At 47.1% G+C, this 19,648-nt stretch overlaps 1 protein-coding gene across 1 annotated transcript in view; it reads left to right on the forward strand.

Annotated features, from left to right (window-relative positions):
• The window catches only part of LOC147662823 (SWI/SNF-related matrix-associated actin-dependent regulator of chromatin subfamily A member 4), a gene marked incomplete at its 3' end in the record, with an annotated part of 317,340 nt that overhangs the window by 115,539 nt on the left and 182,153 nt on the right, over nt 1-19,648 (forward strand). The window contains exons 10-11 of the mRNA XM_086950887.1: nt 15,933-16,100; nt 16,350-16,400. Coding sequence (XP_086807013.1) covers nt 15,933-16,100; nt 16,350-16,400 — 219 coding nt within the window. The remainder of the gene's footprint in view (nt 1-15,932; nt 16,101-16,349; nt 16,401-19,648) is intronic.

Below are 19,648 nucleotides of genomic sequence, written 5' to 3' on the forward strand. Positions count from 1 at the left end.
CGATGTGCTTGCACGAAATAAATTGATTTGCACATATTTGGACCGTGTCTGCGTCTTTCTGAGGAGTGGGGAGACGCCTCACCCTGCGGAGATCAAGCGTGGATTTCTTGGATATATATATATATATATATATATAACATATAATAGAGGTTTCGAAACAAGAAATACTTTAAAAGTATCAGGATTAGCATTAACACATAGGAATATACAAAGGAAAAGAGAAAACACCTTATAACATATCCATGTCATTAAGTTAGTCCAAACTATAGCCAGTCAGGCGCAATCACCTTTCTAGAACCTTCTCCTCAAATTTTCAGGCCCTCAGATTTTCTACTGCACGTCGTGTGAAGCGAGTCTCCCTGAGCTCTGCTCAGTTTTCTTCTATTTCTTCTGGTTTTCCAGTGATTCAGCCATGTCTTCAAGTAAGAAGTCTTTATTTAGACCTTGTTCTTCTTGTGGGAAATTGCGGCTATATTCTGAAGACCCCCACAAGAAGTGTATTTACTGTCTTTATCCCGACCATGAGGTGGGCAAATGTAAAATCTGTAAACCTTTTCAACTAAAACCCTTAAAGATGGCGAAGGTCGTCTCCTCCTTTGGTTACAAAGGCTTAAAGACAAAGATTCAGCTCTTTCTGACGCGGAAAGCCTTGTGTCAGGAGCGTCTAAAGCCGCCTCTAAGCTTAGCAGTGTGCAGGGATTGCCATCTCCATTCTTGAAGAAAAAGAAACTTTCTCTGGCTCCTGCTGTGTCTACACCTTCTTCTGCTACGCCTACGCCCATGAGATCTGACTCAGGCGTCTACGGCTTCTTCACAGCATGTTTCCTCCCAAAAACATGCAAAATTGTCGATGGGAGCGTCGACGATCGCCCCGCTGACGAGATCTGCTGTCTCCGGCTCGTCGACGACGGTGATGACGACATCTGCTTCTGGGTCATCGACGAAGGTTTGCCTCAGCTTCAAGACTGTATCGTCGACGATACCTATTGCCTCGTCGTCGGAGAAGAGTGCTTCGTCAACGGCAAGGTCTCCGGTTCGTCGACGAGAGTTTTTAAAAGTGCCTCTTCATCTGCTCCGTCGACGCCAGCATCATCGACTACCTCGTCGACGGCGGCTTCGTCGACGCCTATCCCATCGTCGTCATTTCCAACGACCTCTTCTACCTTTGCATCTCTGCCACTAGTGCAGCTTACTTCATCTGCGGCTGTTTCTTCCAATGCGGACCCTCTCCACCAACGTCGCCAAGTACCTGTGGAACCGCTCACCGTTCCACATGACACGCAGCCTCCATCACCTTTATTTACCACAGGTTCTGAGCAGGAATCTGATTTCGAGGAATAGGCGGATGATACCTTCAGAGCAGCACGAAGCCCCTCTGAATTGGTTATTAAATGCCAAGACTATGGGGATGACCAGGACGATTCGTATTATCAAGAAGAGGAACGTTCGATACAAGTTCCTACAGCGACATTGCCTCTGTCTCTCATCACCAATCTCCAGCACATGTTGGACGATTACAACAGGCGTTTCCCACCATCTCACCAAGGTTCACCGGCACCTACTGAGCCAGAACCTGCTATGGCTCCTGCTCTTCTGCCACAATCCGCAGCACCGGCTGCTCCAGTTCAAACGTCTGTCCGGATACACACTACAGTGTATGCCGATGATGATGCCCACTCAGAACGAGAAGATGGTGAGGTTCGGGACGATGACGATGGTCACATGGCCGACTGGGACGATTACCAGATTCAGACTCCGTCCCCGCCTCCTATGACACCGGGGGATTCTCCACCTGTGGACATTGCAAGCTTCCACCAGCTTATGGATAGAGCGGCTCAGCACTTTCTATTGCCTAGAGTCCAACGGGATGAAGACTGCTTCCTGTATGATTTTAAAAGTCAACCATTCAAACCAGTACATACAGTCCCCATTATCGACTTTATCTGGAATGAGGGGGTTAAGTTGACGCAAACGCCACATTCCATCCCGGCACAACTACCCTTCAGCCCTAGGGAAGAAGTACAAGGCACCCCATGGTTCCCCGGCGTGCTTGGTTGCGCAGCCTAAGCCTGATTCAGTGGTCACTCAAGCTGCCCAGCGTCGTTCTAGGAACCCGTCTTCCCCAATTACTGCTCCTCAGGATAGAGAGGGTGGTCGCCTTGATGCCATCGGGCGAAAGTTTTCTACGATGGCTTCTACTACTGTGCGAACAGCCAATTCACTGATCATACTGGGCCGCTACGACCGTCAGATGTGGTCTGACATGTCTGCATTTGTGACCCTTATCCCTGAATCTTCCAAAGCTGAAGCTTTAAAAATCCTTCAAGAAGGGCAGAGAGCGTCGGAGGAAATAATTGACTGCTCTGTGGACATCGCTTGCACAGGATTTCGTCAGCTCGCAGGGGCTGCTGTGTTGCGACGCCAAGATTGGCTTTGGTCTACCTCGTTTCGCCAAGAGGTTCAGCCGAAGATCCTGGATATGCCCTACGACGGCGAATCGCTCTTTGGTGCGCACGTTGGCGAGGCGCTGCAGGCGATCAAAAAGGACACCAACACTGCTCGTTCCTTAGGCACTTTGCAGTTCCACAAACAGCCCTTTCGTGGTGCGCATGGCCGCGGCACCTTTTTTACTTTTCGTGGAGGATCCACTCAATACCGCTCTTACAACCAAGGAAATCAGCGATATTCCTCCCAAACACAGCAGCCCTCCTGTCGGCAATCTTCTAAAACCTATTGAGGGAAGTCTTCCTATAGAGGATCTGCTTCCAAACGACAATGACTTACCTTTCCCGCCCAAGGTTGGAGGTCGAATCTCTGTTCTTTTCACAATGGTCCTCAATCACCTCGGACCGTTGGGTACTGAACATTGTTTCAAAGGGCCATGCCCTGGAGTTCGTCAAATTTCCACCTCACACACCTCCAACTGGTCCACCTTCAGCACATCTCAAAGAACTGTTCCAACAAATTTGCATTATGATACAGAAAGGTGCCATCGAAGTGGTTCCCAAGTCTCAGGAAGGGATGGGGTTCTATTCCAGTTTTTTCCTTATCCTCAAGAAGACAGGCGACTGGCGTCCAATCTTGGATTTACGGGTACTGAACAAATATCTGAAGTCCCAATCCTTCCGCATGCTAACGCTAGTGGAGATATTGCGTCTTCTCTCCAAGGACGACTTCATGACCACTATCGACCTCCAGGATGCTTACTTTCATGTGCCAATCCTACCCCGGCACCGGAAGTTCTTGCGCTTCCGGGTGGGACGGAGATACTTTCAGTTCAGAGTGCTGCCCTTCGGCCTTCGCTCCGCCCCGCGTGTCTACACGAAAGTCTTGGCTCCAGTGGTGGCTTACCTACGCCTGCAGGGCATCCACATTTTTCCTTACCTAGACGATTGCCTCATCAAATCGTAATCTCGCAGTCAGTTGGTTCGGGACACTCAACTATGTCAGGACGTTTTTCGCTCCCTCGGTCTTTCCATCAATGCTGAGAAGTCGCAGGTACACCCGGCCTCCTGCAGAAACTTTCTAGGCGCCACTCTAGCTACGTCACTAGCCATGGCATTCGTGTCTCAGGAGTGTCAGCTGAAAATTCTCCGCCTGGTGGCTCTTCGTTCAAAACAGTCCATTTCAGTCCGGATGTTAGTCGTTTCTGGGGATGGCGTCATCCTGCATCTCTCTGATCCCAAACTGCAGGCTGAGGAGTTGCCCTGTCCAGAAAGAATTGGACAGACAGTGGCGTCAGGTTACCGGATCTTTCCACGACCTGATCTGTGAAACCGCTGGCATGAAGGCGGCTCTCAAGTGGTGGGCGCAACCATCCAACATTTCGGCGGGGACTTCTTTCCTCATCCCCGCTCCAGAACTCTTTCTGACAACGGACGCTTCCTTCGACAGGTGGGGTGCACACCTTCAGGGTCTGTTCATAAAAGGCAAGTGGACTCTGTCTCAACGCTCTTGGCACATCAACAGGCTGGAATTGATGGCCATCTTTCTGGCACTCAAATCGTTCCATCTTCTACTCCAGGGAGAATCAGTGCTTATCCAAACAGACAATACCACCAATATGCACTATGTCAACAAGCAGGGAGGCACAAAATCTCCTCTCCTGTCTCGACTGGCTCAGGAGATCTGGGATTGGGCACTTCGTCACCACATTACACTAACGGCAGTTCATCTACCAGGCATCTCCAACATTCTGGCGGATTCCCTCAGCAGGTCCGCGTTTGCGACCCACGAGTGGGAGTTACATCAGCCAACTCTCGGCTCAGTCTTTCGGATATGGGGTCGTCCGTCCTTGGATCTCTTTGCGACCCCGGAGAACTGGAACTGCCCATCTTACGCAAGTTGGCATCCCCGCCACGGATTGTGCGGGAATGCCCTTTTGATGAACTGGTGCGATCTATTCGCCTACGCTTTTCCTCCGATTCCGCTGGTGCCGCGAGTGTTGTGGAAAATGCGGAGACAGCCGTGCCACATTCTCCTGATCGCCCCCAGATGGCCTCAACAAGAGTGGTTCTCGGAGCTGCTGCTCCTCGTTCAGTGAGAGCCCATCCTCCTTCATCCTCGAGCAGATCTAACGATGGACAAGGGTCAGATTTGTCATCCGGACCCCTCTTCTCTCAAATTATCCTCCTGGAACCTGAGCACTTTGAATTTGCCCACTTGAATATTTCACCAGAATGCAGGGACATTCTTGCCAATGCGAGAGCTCCGTCTACAGTTAAAATGTACAAGTTAAAGTGGAAGAGGTTCTGTCACTGCTGCGCAGCTGCCGATGTCCATCCCGTTCATTCCACTCCGGATCAACTGCTGCCTTTCTTTTTACATCTGGCTCAATCAGGGCTTTCCCATTCCACTTTACGAGTTTTCCTGGCGGCAATCTCTCGTTTCAGGCAGGATGGCTCCTCCTCCCTCTGCTCCTCCAGAGTCATTCGCCAATTTTTCAAAGGTCTATTCAGGAAGTTCCCGCCCATTAGGCGTCCTCCTCCCGCCTGGCACCTCAATGTTGTGTTGGCTCAATTGATGAAAGCGCCATTCGAACCTATCCACAAAGCGGATTTAAAATTTCTGACCTGGAAGGTAGCCCTTCTTCTTGCTTTGACCTCCTCACAGCGCGTGAGTGACATTCACGCGTTCACCATTAAGCCTCCTTTCCTCTAGTTCAAATCAGACTGTGTTGTCCTTTGCACCAAACCGGCGTTCGTGCCTAAGGTGCCCACTGACTTTCACATTAACAAACCTGTTTTCTTAAAGACTTTCTTTGCCAATCCTCAATCTCCAGCAGAACGACACTTGCATTCACTGGACATTAAAAGATGCCTTAAATTTTACATCAGCTGGACGGCACCCTTTCTCAGGTCCGATCAACTGTTCATTGCCTACGGACGCATGCGCAAGGGGCGTCCTGTTACCAAGCCAACTATTGCATGTTGGATTTCTTCAACAATTTCTTTCTGCCATCTGAAAGCCGGCAAACCTCTTCAAGCTTCAGTGAGGGCTCATTCCACCAGAGCGGTGTCATCCTCTACTGCCCTGTTTGCCGGTGTACCGCTCCATCACATTTGTCGAGCAGCCACATGGTCCAACAGGCACACTTTCACAAAGCATTACTGCCTGGATGCGATCAATGATGCAGATACGGCAGTTGGACAAGCGGTGCTTCGCAATCTTTCATTAAGGTGAGCCTCTGTCTTCCCTCCGCCTCTATGATTTTTCTATGGCTATTGTTATTACTTGCATGGCTGCATTGTGTCTTTGTCTATTCATGCTATGCATGGCTGTTCGAGCCTAAGGCTGACTACTACTGCTCACTATTCTATTCAAGCATGTGAATCTATGAAAGACACCCTAATACTGGAGAAGAACAATTGTTACTTACCTGTTACTTACCTGTAAACAGGTGGTTCTCCAGTATTGGTGACTTTCATAGATTCACATGCGACCCACCCACCTCCCCTCAGAGGCTCGCTTCTCCTCATAGACTCTTTTGTCACTCCTGTGCTACGAAATACTGAGGACCTGAGCCTCTGAGGAGAAGGTTCAAGAGGGGTGCTTGCGCCTGATTGGCTATAGTTTGGGTAACATAATGACATGGATATGTTATAAGGTGTTTTCTCTTTTCCTATGTATTCCTATGTGTTAATTCTAATCCTGATACTTTAAAAGTATTTCTTGTTTTGAAACCTCTATTATATTTTTGGTTTCTTATTGCTATGTTATTTACCGTGGGGCTCCCACTTCGACGACTGGGAATATTCAAGCATGTGAATCTATGAAGGACACCAATTCTGGAGAACCACCTGTTTACAGGTAAGTAACGATTGTTCTTACTTTCTATTTCCCAAAAAGGATGGCTCATTAAGACCTATTCTAGATCTCAGTGAGTTAAACAAATACATACGGTCAGAGCACATGGTGACTCTTCAACAAGTACTTTCCCCTTACACAGCAAGGCAACTTTGTCTACACTAGATCTAAAGGACGCCTACTTTCATATTCCAATTCATCCCGCTCATCACAAATACCTCAGATTTGTGATAGCAGGCAAACATTACCAGTTCTAGGTACTTCCATTTCGCGTCACCACAGCCCCCAGAGTGTTCACCAAATGTCTTGCAGTTATAGCTGCTCATCTCAGGAGACAGTGTATCCATGTCTTCCCTTACCTAGACGACTGGCTTATCAAAGCGGGCACTTACCAGAACGTTATACTACACACTCTGGCAACAGTACACCTACTTCAGTGAAGTAGTGTGGCTCACTGGTTAGAGGCGGCAGACCCGAGAGCAGAGGACGGCCCGAGACCAGGGTTCGATTCCCGGCGCGGCAGGTTTCTGGACCAGGGTCAGCGGACTCGATAATTCTCTCGCCTCGGTGCCCACTCTGATCAGCGATCACACTCGGCAACTCTGGGCATTAGCTTGCCTCATCTTCACTAACGGCCCCACCAGACCGCCGGGGATGCCTGGTCTCACCCTGGAGATACCCATTAAGGGACCATCTCTCAGGGAAGCCAGGAAGGGTTTCGCAGCGGTCGAAGCGCCTTGGGACCCTACGGGTAAGTAGTGCGCTATATAAATGCCTATACATTCATTAGTTGGGATTCACAATCAGAGCACAGAAATCTTACATGTGCCCTGCACAAGTGCAGTGTGTGAGAAAGTGCCCTCTTTCTGCATGGTTGTCCCCACTTTTTGCTGAACTGCTGATGTGTTTTGACTGAGTGTGTTTTGACTGAGTGTGCCCTGGGCTCCTGCCAGTCAGGTACCCAGGGCCTATGTTCTTTCCCTAAAACTGCATTGAAAACAAACCCCAATTGGCATCTCTGGCCACAGGTCAGCCCCTGGTAAATTTCAGCCCCTGGTAAATGGTACCACAGGTACCCAGGGCACTGTGACTTGAAAAAACCTCTAAGGGCTGCAGCACTTATTGTACTTAGAGGCCCTGTACCATTACAATCCTACACTGCCTTTGCAGGCTGAGTGTTTTTGTGCAGAACAAAGTGAAGATTCTACATGGCACACATCCCTGTGTGCCATGCCTACAACCCACTGCCCTGGTATAGACCCGTTACCCCTCTAGCTGGGTGCACTATACCAGTGGTGAGTGTACAGGTGCATGAGCCCCATACCCCTACAGTGTCTAAGTCCATTCTTAGACATTGTAAGTGCAGTGCTGCCATTAAAATATATGGTGCTGGGAGTCTGTCATTACAAACCCAACAGGCCCATAATGGCTACACTAAAATCTGTGAAGTTTGGTATCAAACTTCTCAGCACATTAAACCCACACTAATGCCAGTGTGGGATTTAATGAAACATGCACAAAGAGGGCTTTTTAGAGGGGCCCCCTGTAAAATTAACCTACCACTAGTGTCCAGGCTGAGTGTCTGCTTTCAACTGCCACCTCCAGACATGTTTCTGGACCCCTTGGTCGAGAGCCTGCTGCTCTCGGGGGCCTGAAACAATGCCCATCCTGGGACGAGGTGCCAAGCCTCCTCCTCCAGGATGCTCAGGGTCCACAGAGGGGAAGCATCAAAGGCTTGCCGCCTTTGTGAGCTTCCCCAGGCCTTTTGCTGCCTTCAGCAACTGGTCCTCACAGGTTCTGACCCCCACTTTGGGTGTGAGAACTGACTGGAAAACCAAGTGAGGAAGGGAGGTGTGCCCACCTCTGCCAACTCCACCCCTCAGTTGGGGTAGGCAAGGTGGAGTACAACTCTCAGTCCCCGCCATCTTGCAGATGGGGGACCCAGCCAACCAGGGTGAGGCATATGCCCCCCATTACACTGGAGGATGGCATAATGGGGGCTATGTATCCACCCCAGGGAAGGGACCGTTTGTCCCAACCTTTTCACCTACCTGTAATGCCCCTAAATCTAGTATTTAGGGGCACCCCTGAACCTTGCTTCCTCCGACAAGAACTACAAGAAGAAGAGAAGGACTGAACAGCTGTGCCCAAGCTAACAGCACGCCGACTGACTTGGCCCCAGCCCTACCGGCCTGTCCAAACCTCGAACCTGCAGAAGCTAAACTGCGGTGTGTCCTGCAGCCTCAAGAACCCTGAGGACCTGCCCGGCCTTCAAAAGAAAAGACTGTCTCCTGTGAACACGGGATTTGTTCACTCACAGACTCCAGGTCCGGCAAAGTCCGCAAGTCTACACCACTCTGCACCCGACGCCCACTGCCCTAATTCGAGTAGCCCAACACCACGAGAAGGTCTCCCCGGCGATCCTGACCCGAGATTAGGTGACCCCTGACCTGCCTGAAGCCTCCAGGCGACTCCTGCAGCCTCAAACCAGAAGGTCCCCCCTCCTCCCCAACCACGACCCGGAGCGGTTAAGAAGATCCGACCCCAAAAGGCACCCCTGCACCCGGCGCCACACCGCCTTGGGTGGCCCAACCAACTGTGCCTAACCAAGCCCCTGCATCCCAACTTACCTCACCAAGTGGTGGCCTCACCCAGAATCCTTCGTAGCCGAGCCTGCAGTGTGTTTGCAAACTGGAGACTCCCCATTGAAAGCCCAATGCCAAAACAGCACTCTGCACCCGGCTGCCCCAGTGCCGCTGACGGTGCACCTTTTGTACTGTCTTGAACCTCCATTTGCCCTGAGCTTAAGTCCAGGAGCTATGCTCCCACAACCTTGTGGCAACTGGAGGCCCTCTATGCCCCATTAGGTAACATTGTGCCTCAGCACTCTGCCCCCGGCCGCCCAAGTGCTGCTGATGATGTAACAAGAGTGCTTCCTTGACCCTGGGGGACCCCTGAGTCTAACCCCTGAACACCAACTCCCACAACCGAATACTTACCTTAAAACCGATAACACTATTTTCCTCCATAGGATAACATTGACTGTTTTTCTATGAAAAGTGTGGAGTTGGAAACACTAATGAAATTCTTTAAAATTGTACTAACAAAAACGCTTTTAGTTACCTGTTTACAGGAAATATCCCAGTGCAGTATCCAGGCATACTGCACTGTGCAAGAAAAGTAATCTAAAAAGTAACTTACCTGGTATTTTACTGAAAAGCCCATTCAAGACTATGACCTGTATTTACAAAGCATTGCAATATCATTAACCCTACTGTAATCAAATTAAAGTACATTTACTATTACAGATCCAAACATATTACGGGACGCGCGCAGACCACTGGTGATTATTTAGTGAGCAACTAGCGTTAAAGTCCACACTTAAGACTCAACGCTACTCTGATTCCTGCCAAGCTGTGTGGCAACATTTTTAAAGAAATTGCTGTGTTTGATCGTTTTTTAAACTTTTTTAACATACTTTTATCTTCATGCGGTGCATAAGTCTGAGTCTCTTTGCCTACATACTCAGCTGCCCCTGTTCAATTGTTTTCACTCGGAGTGCATAAGTCGGAGCTCTCTTGTTTATCCGCTCATCAGCCCTTGTGTTCTTAAACGCTTGGCTCACTCACTTGTTTTTGCCCGGCTTAGCTCCCTCCTCATTACTGGTGCCTCTTCGTCACAGCCTGATCCGACGCCGGGTTTTCCCGTTCGAGCGGAGGGCCTGTGAGGAAACGAGTCACCTGACCTCTTTCCATCGGATCCAGGGGGGCGGAGCTTTGCCTGAGTCGTCACGTTGGTGGACTACAAAGCCCACATGTCATACTAGTCGCTTAGCGGACACGTGCAGAAGGCGCGCCAAAGGCAAGCCCGTCTGCGCCCAGCCATGGCCAGGGGCCCGTGATGCTGCCCAAAAATTAACTTACGCCTCCTCAGAATTAATGGCGCACCAAGGTATGTGGTCAATTCCTTATCAGACACAGGCCAAGCTTGAAACTTTGGGTCTCTTTTGTCTCCCTGACCCCCCTACCTTAGTCCCCAGCCCTAAGGACAGTGGGAATTTATTAACAGTCCCCTCTTCTGTCCACCCCTCCCCCGTGGTCTTCTCGGCCTGCCTGCTTAACACACGCTCATTAGCAAAACACTAGCTAGAGACGTTTTGCTTCCTTGACCAAGTTCAACCTGATTGTCTATTTCTCACTGAAACTTGGCTCACCCCAGTGTCTTCACCAGATATTTTAGCTGCCCCCCCCCAAAACTATTATCTTTTACATTCAGATCGCGTGACTGGTAAAAGTGGGGGCGGTGTGGCCGCCATCATCCACTCGAGGTGGTCATTTTCTCTAATGCCCTCCCCGATTATTTCTGCGGTTGACTACCTAGTGATGAAAACTAATTCTGTCTCTCCCCCGCTGGTTTGTGTATTGTTTTATCGCCCTCCCCAGCCCATGCCTACCACCCCTTCTTTAGTGGGTGAGATTCTCGCTAATCTGATAGTCAACAACTCACGTATAGTGATTTTAGGTGATTTCAACTACTGGCCCGGTGACCCCTTGGAGGATTCTTACTCCAAGGAGTTTACTGATTTACTCACTCATATGAACCTGACACAACTTGTTAATCTACCGACCCACAAGTTTGGTCATATATTGGACCAAATCTGGTCAGCCAATTTGGATATTTCTTTAATCTCGGTTCTTCCTTGCTTGTGGTCTGATCATTTTTTGATCTCGTTTTCTCTTTCGTTAAACCCCTCTATCCGAAATCCCTTACCTACTAACATCAAAGTTAGAAATTGGGGGGCGAGTGAACATTAAGTCCCTTTGCTCCTCGCTTTCTGCTTCTAGTCTAACTAACTTAGACTTTTCCCTTCACGATCAGGCCTTGGCCATTAATTCCTGGCTTACCTCATCCTGTGATGAATTAGTCCCCTGGAGATCTATTCGAACTAAACAATCTCATGATACGCAAAGATGGTTTCCCTCCTCTCTCCATACAAAGAAACTTCAGCTTAGACAGGCAGAACGAAAGTGGCGACAGCGATATGATCCCTCCGACAAAATCATTTACTCCACTATACTTAGGGAATATAAAAATGACATTCGTACAGCAAAAACTCAATACTTTTCTGCAATGGTTCTATCTTCCCCCAACAAGCCTAAGGAAATCTTTTCCATTCTTAACAGTTTCTCTAAACTTGATCGAGTCACTGCCAAACCTCTTCCCTCTCAGGACCTTTGTGACTCACTCCACGACTACTGTTTTGCTAAAATCTCTACTATTAAATTGCATATATCTCCTCCCTCTCCCTCCTGTGACCCTCCCTTACCTTCTCCTAGTACACACACCATTACGCATTTTCCACCCATCTCGACAGAGATTTTTCAGTCTGGTGAGCTCTCCGAAATCTGGTTCTCCCACTGATAGCTGCCCCTCACACAATCTTCGTGAGATCTTTTCTTTTTGTTCCGACCCCCCTCTTGCTCTCCTTAACAAATCATTGGCTTTGGGCGTTGTCCCTAATCTTTTTAAATCAGCTAAAATTGTTCCTGTTCTGAAAAAGGTTGGGGCAGATCCCACTATCCCGTCTAATTTTCGACCTATCTCCCTACTCCCATTTCTAGGTAAAGTATTGGAGAGATATGTAACTCATTGCCTTAGCTCCTTCATTGAGGCCTCTGATTACTTTGATCCCCATCAGGCTGGTTTCCGTCCCACTCACTCTACGGAATCAGTCATCCTCTCAGTTTTGGATGAACTAAGAGTTAGTGCTGACCACGGATCTACTCAGGCCCTTGTACTTCTTGATTTATCCGCTGCCTTTGACACGGCCGACCATCATCTTTTGGTCGACCGTGTCCAACGTGCTGGCATCTCTGATGTTGCCTTCAGTTGGGTCTCTTCTTTCTTGGAGAACCGTCAACAGGCGGTTCAGCTCTCCTCCTTTTCTTCCCTTCCTCGAACAGTAACTTGCCTTTGTTCCCCAAGGCTCTGCTCTTTCCCCTCTTCTCTTTAATCTTTATATTTGTCCCCTAATTTTTGCTTTACGCCACCGGGAGGTCACAGTGTTTAATTATGCTGAGGACCTTCAACTCATTTTCACTTTCTCTTCTTCTCCTGATTCTACTTCTCATTTTCAGAACACTATGATATTTATCCAGGACTGGATGAGCACAAACCATCTTAAGTTAAATCCCGACAAGACGGAACTAGTCCTGATCGGAGGCCCATCCAATCCCTGGACTCCCAATTTCTGGCCTTCTTCTCTTGGCTCTGCCCCCTCCCCTACGAAGTCTGTGAAAAGTCTTGGCATTAAAATCAGTGACAACCTCTCGATGCATGCCCAGATTAGTATGGTCGTCTCGTCCTGTTTTTTATGCCTCCGACTATTCGTAAAGTTTCCCGTTTTTTTACCTCTGATGCTCTCAAATTTATCCTTCTAGCCCTAGTCATCTCTCGGGTTGACTACACTAACTATCTTTACATTGGTATTCCCGCCTATGAACTGCGCCGGCTACAGCTTATTCAAAATCAGGCCCCTAGACTGATTCATAGACGGTCTAGATACCATCATGCTCTTCCGCTTCTGAGGCAATTGCATTGGTTACCTGTTGCTCATAGATGCCTATTTAAACTGGGGTGTCATATTTTCAAATTATTAGCGGGCTAAGCTCCTTCTTATGTAGCATCAAGGCTAACAATCTACACTCCTTCTAGAAACCTTCGGTCCTCTTCCAAGAACCTTTTGGTTGTTCCACGCTTTGTTAGGAAGAAACATGGGGGGTTGAGCTTCTCCTTCCAGGCCCCTCGATTCTGGAACTCCCTTCCCGATAATCTACGATCCACCCTTTCATACTTGGAGTTCCGTAAATGTCTGAAGACCTGGTTATTCACTAGGGCCTTTGCGGTCTAATTGTTGCTTTATTCTGCTGCCGGATCGATTTAGCGCCATGAAACCTTTCTGGCATACGTGCGCCCTATAAATTCCCTCAACTTCACCTTCAACTTAATTACAACTGTATATTTACTGCAAAGTACTTATCACTTACCTGTGCCAGGCTTGCTTCGTTCTATAAAATAACTAAAAGAATATTTTTTATACAAAAACAGTTGGTCTGAAGTTCAGTCTTTGAGTGTGTGAATTAATTTGCTGACTGTGTACAACAAGTGCTTAACATTGTCCTCTGATACTGCCTTACTGCTCGACCACACCACCACAAATAGAGAGTAAGGTGCTATCTAACTTTACTTCAACCTACCTTTGGGGTTCCACTGGACTCTCTGCACACTATACCTCATTTTGGTATGGTATATACAGAGCCAGTTTCCTACAAAAGTATATGTGCAAAGTTTCAAAGCACTGTATTACTAGTAGTTCTACTGTAATCAAACCAAAATACAACTGTAATACAGACTGTTTATAAACTGTATCATTACTGCAGAGCACTTACCACGTACCTGTCCCAGGCTTGCTTAGTTCTAGAAAAATAAAATCACTAAAAGAATATTTTTATACAAAAACAATTGGTATAATGTCCCTTAAATCTATGGCTTTATCAGTGAATTTCACAGGTTTTTTAGATGCTAATTTCTAACTATAACGTCCCTGAAACCTATGTTTTCTTTCAGTGTATTTCTAAGGTTTTTTAAATGTTAATTTCTAACTATAACGTAGTAGTCGCGTTTGCAGAGTGATTCAGAAATGGGCCTGGGCCTGGGCCACCGACCAGCACTCAGGAATTCTACTGTGTAGGACTTATAGGAGGTACCAGGAGGGATACTTGGCCGCTAAAGTCCCACATGAGTAATATCGACTACATCTCCTAACCAGTACTCTTCTAGAAGGCGCATTTTCAGACTGGTAGAGAAAGGTGAGCGTGGCCTCCGAAGACCTCTCAGCAATCCCACTGTGTGGGACTTAATGAAGGTAACAGAAGGGGTAGTTGACCCTCAAGGTCAACCTTGGAGGCCAACTACCCCTCCTATTACCTCCAGTAAGTCCCACACAGCAGGATTGCTAAAGTCACAAAACAGGGCCAACCCCCTTTCCCCACCACTCTGCAAACGCACTTCCTGGCACGCTCTTAGATGGGGATTAAAGTCCTCTTCGCTCCTGGGGGTCCTTAGGGGCCAACTAGACTACCTAATACCTCCAGTATGTCCCAGATAGTGGGATTGCTGATAGGTGGACCCAGGCCACACCCACTTTTTATACCACTCTGCAAACGCACCACCCGGAGCACTGCTGCCCGGGGGATGAAATCCACTTTAGTCCTGAGGTCCTCAGAACACAAGAGGATCTCTTCACACCAATGCATTACATCATAGGTGACCCACCCACGCCGATGTAGGTATGATAACCTTTTCTGAGAAATTGATACTGGGTAAAGCCGAGAACCCAGGTATATTTAAAAATACCTTTGGGTATGCCCATAGGAATTATTCCTTTAATAATTGCGTACCCTATGTAGGAATAAAAGAGGATTGGATATCAGATAACATACAGTGCGTGATCTATCCACTTGTTTGTTGGATATACACAGTTAAGTCCACTGAGAAGTGGGGATGCCACCTATGATGAAGCATGCCGCAACACAAGTGGGTCAAGTGACCTATCCAAATCCTTTAGGATACTAGCAAACCCCCTGAAGGAGTCTAACTACATATACTACTTACATCTCCTAAAATGATTGGGGCTATATGCGTTTAGTTGGAGGTCATGTTAGTGTTCATACCTTTAAGGGTAGCTGAAAGGGATTTGGAATTGGGGACCACACAACATACCACCATGTGCTGTGGGAGTCTGACTACAACTCCACTTCAAAGACATGTATGTTCAGCAATCCTCAACTCCCCTTCAAAGAAGTGTATGTTCAGCAAGCCTTAGACGAAGTAGCGCAAGATCAGCCAAGATCTGCGTACATCCCTTGTGAAGGTGCGCCCTACTGTGTTATAAAAAGGACAGAGGGGGTGGTTAGTACGCCTTACCAACCTCTCGTAGCCCACTCCTAATAGCAGCTTAACACCTTTTTGTTGTCCCCCTAGCCAGAAACTTCACCCCATCCATACCTCCCCCGCGCCGTTGCCAGCATAAGATTGTATTTCAAACAGCTATGGGAACAACGTGGCTGACTCACAACTTGTCAGCGGTCTGTGAGGGAGGCTCTCCTCTGTACTCGTTGAACTAGGATAGTGTCCACCACTGTTTTAACCTCCATCATGGTGTTTTTTTCTGTTGCAGATGGGTTAGATGACTCTGCAAACTGTACCTATAAGCCACAGAGACATTAAACTATTGAACATTCTTTGTGCAATCATGGCGTTAAAATTCATCAAATAATATGCGACTTGACTTCAGAACCAATAGTACAGGTACTGCATTTTGTAATACAGGCAGTGGTTTGGGGTATGCTCCTGCACAGGGCTGACTGCAGTTTGTGTCTGAGATCATTCATATATGTGCAGTGCACATACGTCAATTTCTCTCCCAATCTGGTGCTGCTTGCTCCCTCTTTAGGAATCATTCTCCCCATATCCTCTTCTAGATGGAGAGAATCAGCAGTGCTGTGCTGAGACTGTCAGCAGAGAGCTCAGTAATCTGATGGTGATTCCGCTCTTGTTTTCCACAGGCTGAGGATGAAGAGGGGTACCGAAAACTCATTGATCAGAAGAAGGACAAGCGACTGGCCTACCTACTGCAGCAGACAGACGAGTATGTGGCCAACTTGACTGATTTGGTGCGGCAGCATAAAGCTGCACAGGTGCTGAAGGACAAAAAAAAGAAGAAGAAAAAGAAGGTGAGGGTACAACAGTGTTCGTTCTCTGCCAACAGAATTTAGTTCTGTAGGTAGAGAAAAGAATTTGAAGTCTCTAAAGTGCTATCACTGTTTTCAACACATATATGGAGATACAAGGTGTATCTCTGTGGGCCCAGAACCCTGATCATGATTGATGTAATAATTAAATCTGCCTTACCCTCTCACCAAGCTCTAACTAGTACTACTTGATCGTTCTCATTCATGACAGGTTTTTCTTTTCTGTTTTAGAAGTCTGAGAACGCGGAAGGGCTTCCTGCTACTATCGGGCCAGATGGAGAAGTAAGTACAGAAGGCTGCTTTCTTCTTTATTGTGTGCTGATGCCAGGTGTTTAGTGATAGTCAAAACTTAGCCAGTGCACCAATTGTTTAAGTTGTCTTGGTTTGCTTGGCAGCCTCTAGGTATGTTTGGATTTACAGGAAAGTCAGCCAGACAGTGAAGTGCTCCTACCAGAGATTTGATACATTGCTTATATTCCCCTTTGAGCAGTGATTTTGTGGTGAGGACTTCCTTGCTCATCATTCGATACATCACTTACCTTGGCCACAGGACGCTTTTGTTGCTTCACTGCCACCAAAATTGCCCCCTGTACTGTGCAGAGGATACAGATGTCTCCTGGTCTCAAAGAAAGTTTGTTGTTGGATTTATCTCTTAACCAGTTTTACCAAAGTTGTTTCATGTTCTATATCTTTTTAAGGACTTGGTGGATTTATAGAACATAAGGTAAGATATTTCGCACCAGGGTGGGGTTGATTTAATACCCTAATATAGAAGGATGGAGTTAAAAAATAATGCATTAAAGCCATGTATGAAAGGGTGACTTCACTGGAAGTCTACGCCAGCTTCAGCTAGCAATTCTCCATTAGAACAAGCATTACTAAGCAAACCTGAAATCCAGAAGTTGTTAGTGCACCCTGGCTCTGACATTCCTGGTTTTCTCTTTATCCCACATTTCTTTTAGCAGCATGATATTTTATCTGGAGTCTTATTCTTGGAGTAGAGGCCAATGCTGGAGAAGGTATCAATGTGGCAGATCTTTCATATACCTATGAATTTCGCCAGCTACTTCTAAGACAACAACTTTAAGGTTAGCTGTACCCAGAACTGATAGCCAGTGGGCTACCATGTTCCCTCCCACCTTATGACCACTTCCAATGGAGTGCAGCATGTTGCTATCTCGGGATACACCTATTCTACCGCTTCCAAGATGGCAAGACCCCTCTACTGGTGTACAGAATTCACAAGCCCACCCTATTGTGTGCCTACCTCATTACACATCCCTGGGGAAACTGGTTTGGCAACTGGTGTTCACTCTTTGCTCCCCATGGTAGCCTGTCTACCTCAATAATGGGCAGCCCTCCCCCCTGGTGTCCCACATCTGCTCTACACAGTCTGCTTCGCCTTTGAAGCCTGCTTTTTGGGGTTAACACCATAGTGGCTTCCTGCAGGAGGGATGTGACACTTCCCCGGCCTGCAATCCCTCATTGTTCTCCTTCCTGAGAGTCGTTAGCACTTCTCTCCAGGAAGGCAGATGGATATCTCGTGGAGCAGACTCCATGTGTGCCGGGGAAGGTGTAGGAGTTTAAAGCCAGCAAAGTGACAGCTTTGCTAAAGCGGCACACTGCAACAAGTAACATTAATTTCGACTTGAGATATAAATCTGGCTTAATGTAACAAGTAGATTGATACCTTGGAGTGCCCACTTTGATCACACCATTCAGGAGTTAGCACAGCTTAAGCGTCAGTGTGTAACCTTGTTACTCGCCAATTTTCCTAACATGTCTGTCTGCAGTAAAACAATGGTTTGTGCTTTTTTGCTGTCAGGGCATGTACAGTATATATTCTGCTTGTGTCATGTTGCACCCTGCATTTAAGACTTGGGCGGCCTGCCAGAGGGGGACTTATGTGCACAGGGAAGTGACGGCTTTGAAATTGCTTTTAATGGCATAGTCAGGCTAGCATTGCAAGACTGCTCTTCCGGTCTGCAATGGCGGACTGGGGGCTCTTTTTACTTCACGGACCTCCAGGGTGTCACAACCCAGGGTTACCCCTCTAGCTTCCATGCCCTGGGTACCAGAGTTCCATTTACTAAGGCCTTACATGCAAGTTAGCCATCTCCAATTGGGTATAGCCAATTCAGCATATACTTTAGGGAATGGGTACTCACAAACTTTCTCTCAGGGGCCAAATTTACAGTGTGGTTTGTGTCCGAGGGCTGCACAGGTGGGGGCGGGGTCAGTGGGGGAGGGGGCGGGCTAGAGCAACAAAAAAAACTGTGACCATGAGGTTGAATACAGGTCCCTGCAGCGGACGCCTTTGTCCACTGAGCTACCAGACCCGGTATGTATGTATGTATGTATGTATGTGTGTGTGTGTGTGTGTGTGTGTGTGTGTGTGTGTGTGTGTGTGTGTGTGTATATATATATATATATATATATATATATATATATATATATATATATATATATATATATATATATATATATATATATATATATATATATATATATATATATATATATATATATATATATATATATATATATATATATTTTTTTTATTCTTCCAGGGGATCCTCATCAATAGTCATAAGCATTAGAATATTCCCACCCTTGCGCGGGACCCCGGAAACACTATATTATATGTGCCCCACATATATATATAGATATATAGATATATAGATATATATATATTTCTATATATATATCAGCCTAATAAACACCAGAGCTGAGTCATGCTGTAAGGAATTTCCACCATACATTAGGAACAGGAGAAACAACAACATTTGTTTAAAAACTGTTTTAATGCTCAGCAAACAGTAGAAATTCTCATAAGACACTGAAAGCATAGGAAGCTCCCAGGCTGCATTGCAAATACCCAGTCTAAAAAGACTGAAAAGCTAACCTGTAGCTGCATAGCAATAAACTGACACCGTGCCTTTAAGGCACTCCTGACCCCCAGCTTCCCATCATACCTCAGGGGTGACAGTTAGGTCAGTTGTTCTTAACGGCTCCTTCAGGAAGGATCCTGGCAACACAGCTCTACTCTTTTCTGATTTTTGTCAGAAAATCTCTTCACTTTTCACAACTTTTATTCCTTACTTCGACGTCTTTCATCTTTTGAATTAAGAAGCTGTCTTTTTTTGACAGTTTTGGGCATTTTTATCAACTTAAAATGCCATCTCTTTTTGACTCTTGCCCTTCGTGTGGTAAAAAGAAGGCCAAAACAGACTCTCATGAGGTCTGTATTCTTTGTCTACCTGAGGATCATGATCCTAAGACCTGCCCTCACTGCCAGAACCTGTCCAGAAGAACCTTAAAGGACAGGGAGAGAATTCTCCTGTGTGGCCTGGCAGATAAATCATCTAGAGGAAGGTCTTCGGTAAGGAAGGGCTCCAAGAGGTCTAGAACACCTTCTAGAAGTAAGTCCTAGCGTCCTTCTGCTTCAGCGTTGGGTTCGGCACTGAGACAAGATCGTCAGGTGGGTCATTTATCTAAGAAAAGACCTTCGACAGTGGGCTCACCGTCGA

Source organism: Lissotriton vulgaris, unplaced genomic scaffold, assembly GCF_964263255.1.
Source record: "Lissotriton vulgaris unplaced genomic scaffold, aLisVul1.2 SCAFFOLD_828, whole genome shotgun sequence".
In the NCBI taxonomy this organism is placed as follows: Eukaryota; Metazoa; Chordata; class Amphibia; order Caudata; family Salamandridae; genus Lissotriton; species Lissotriton vulgaris.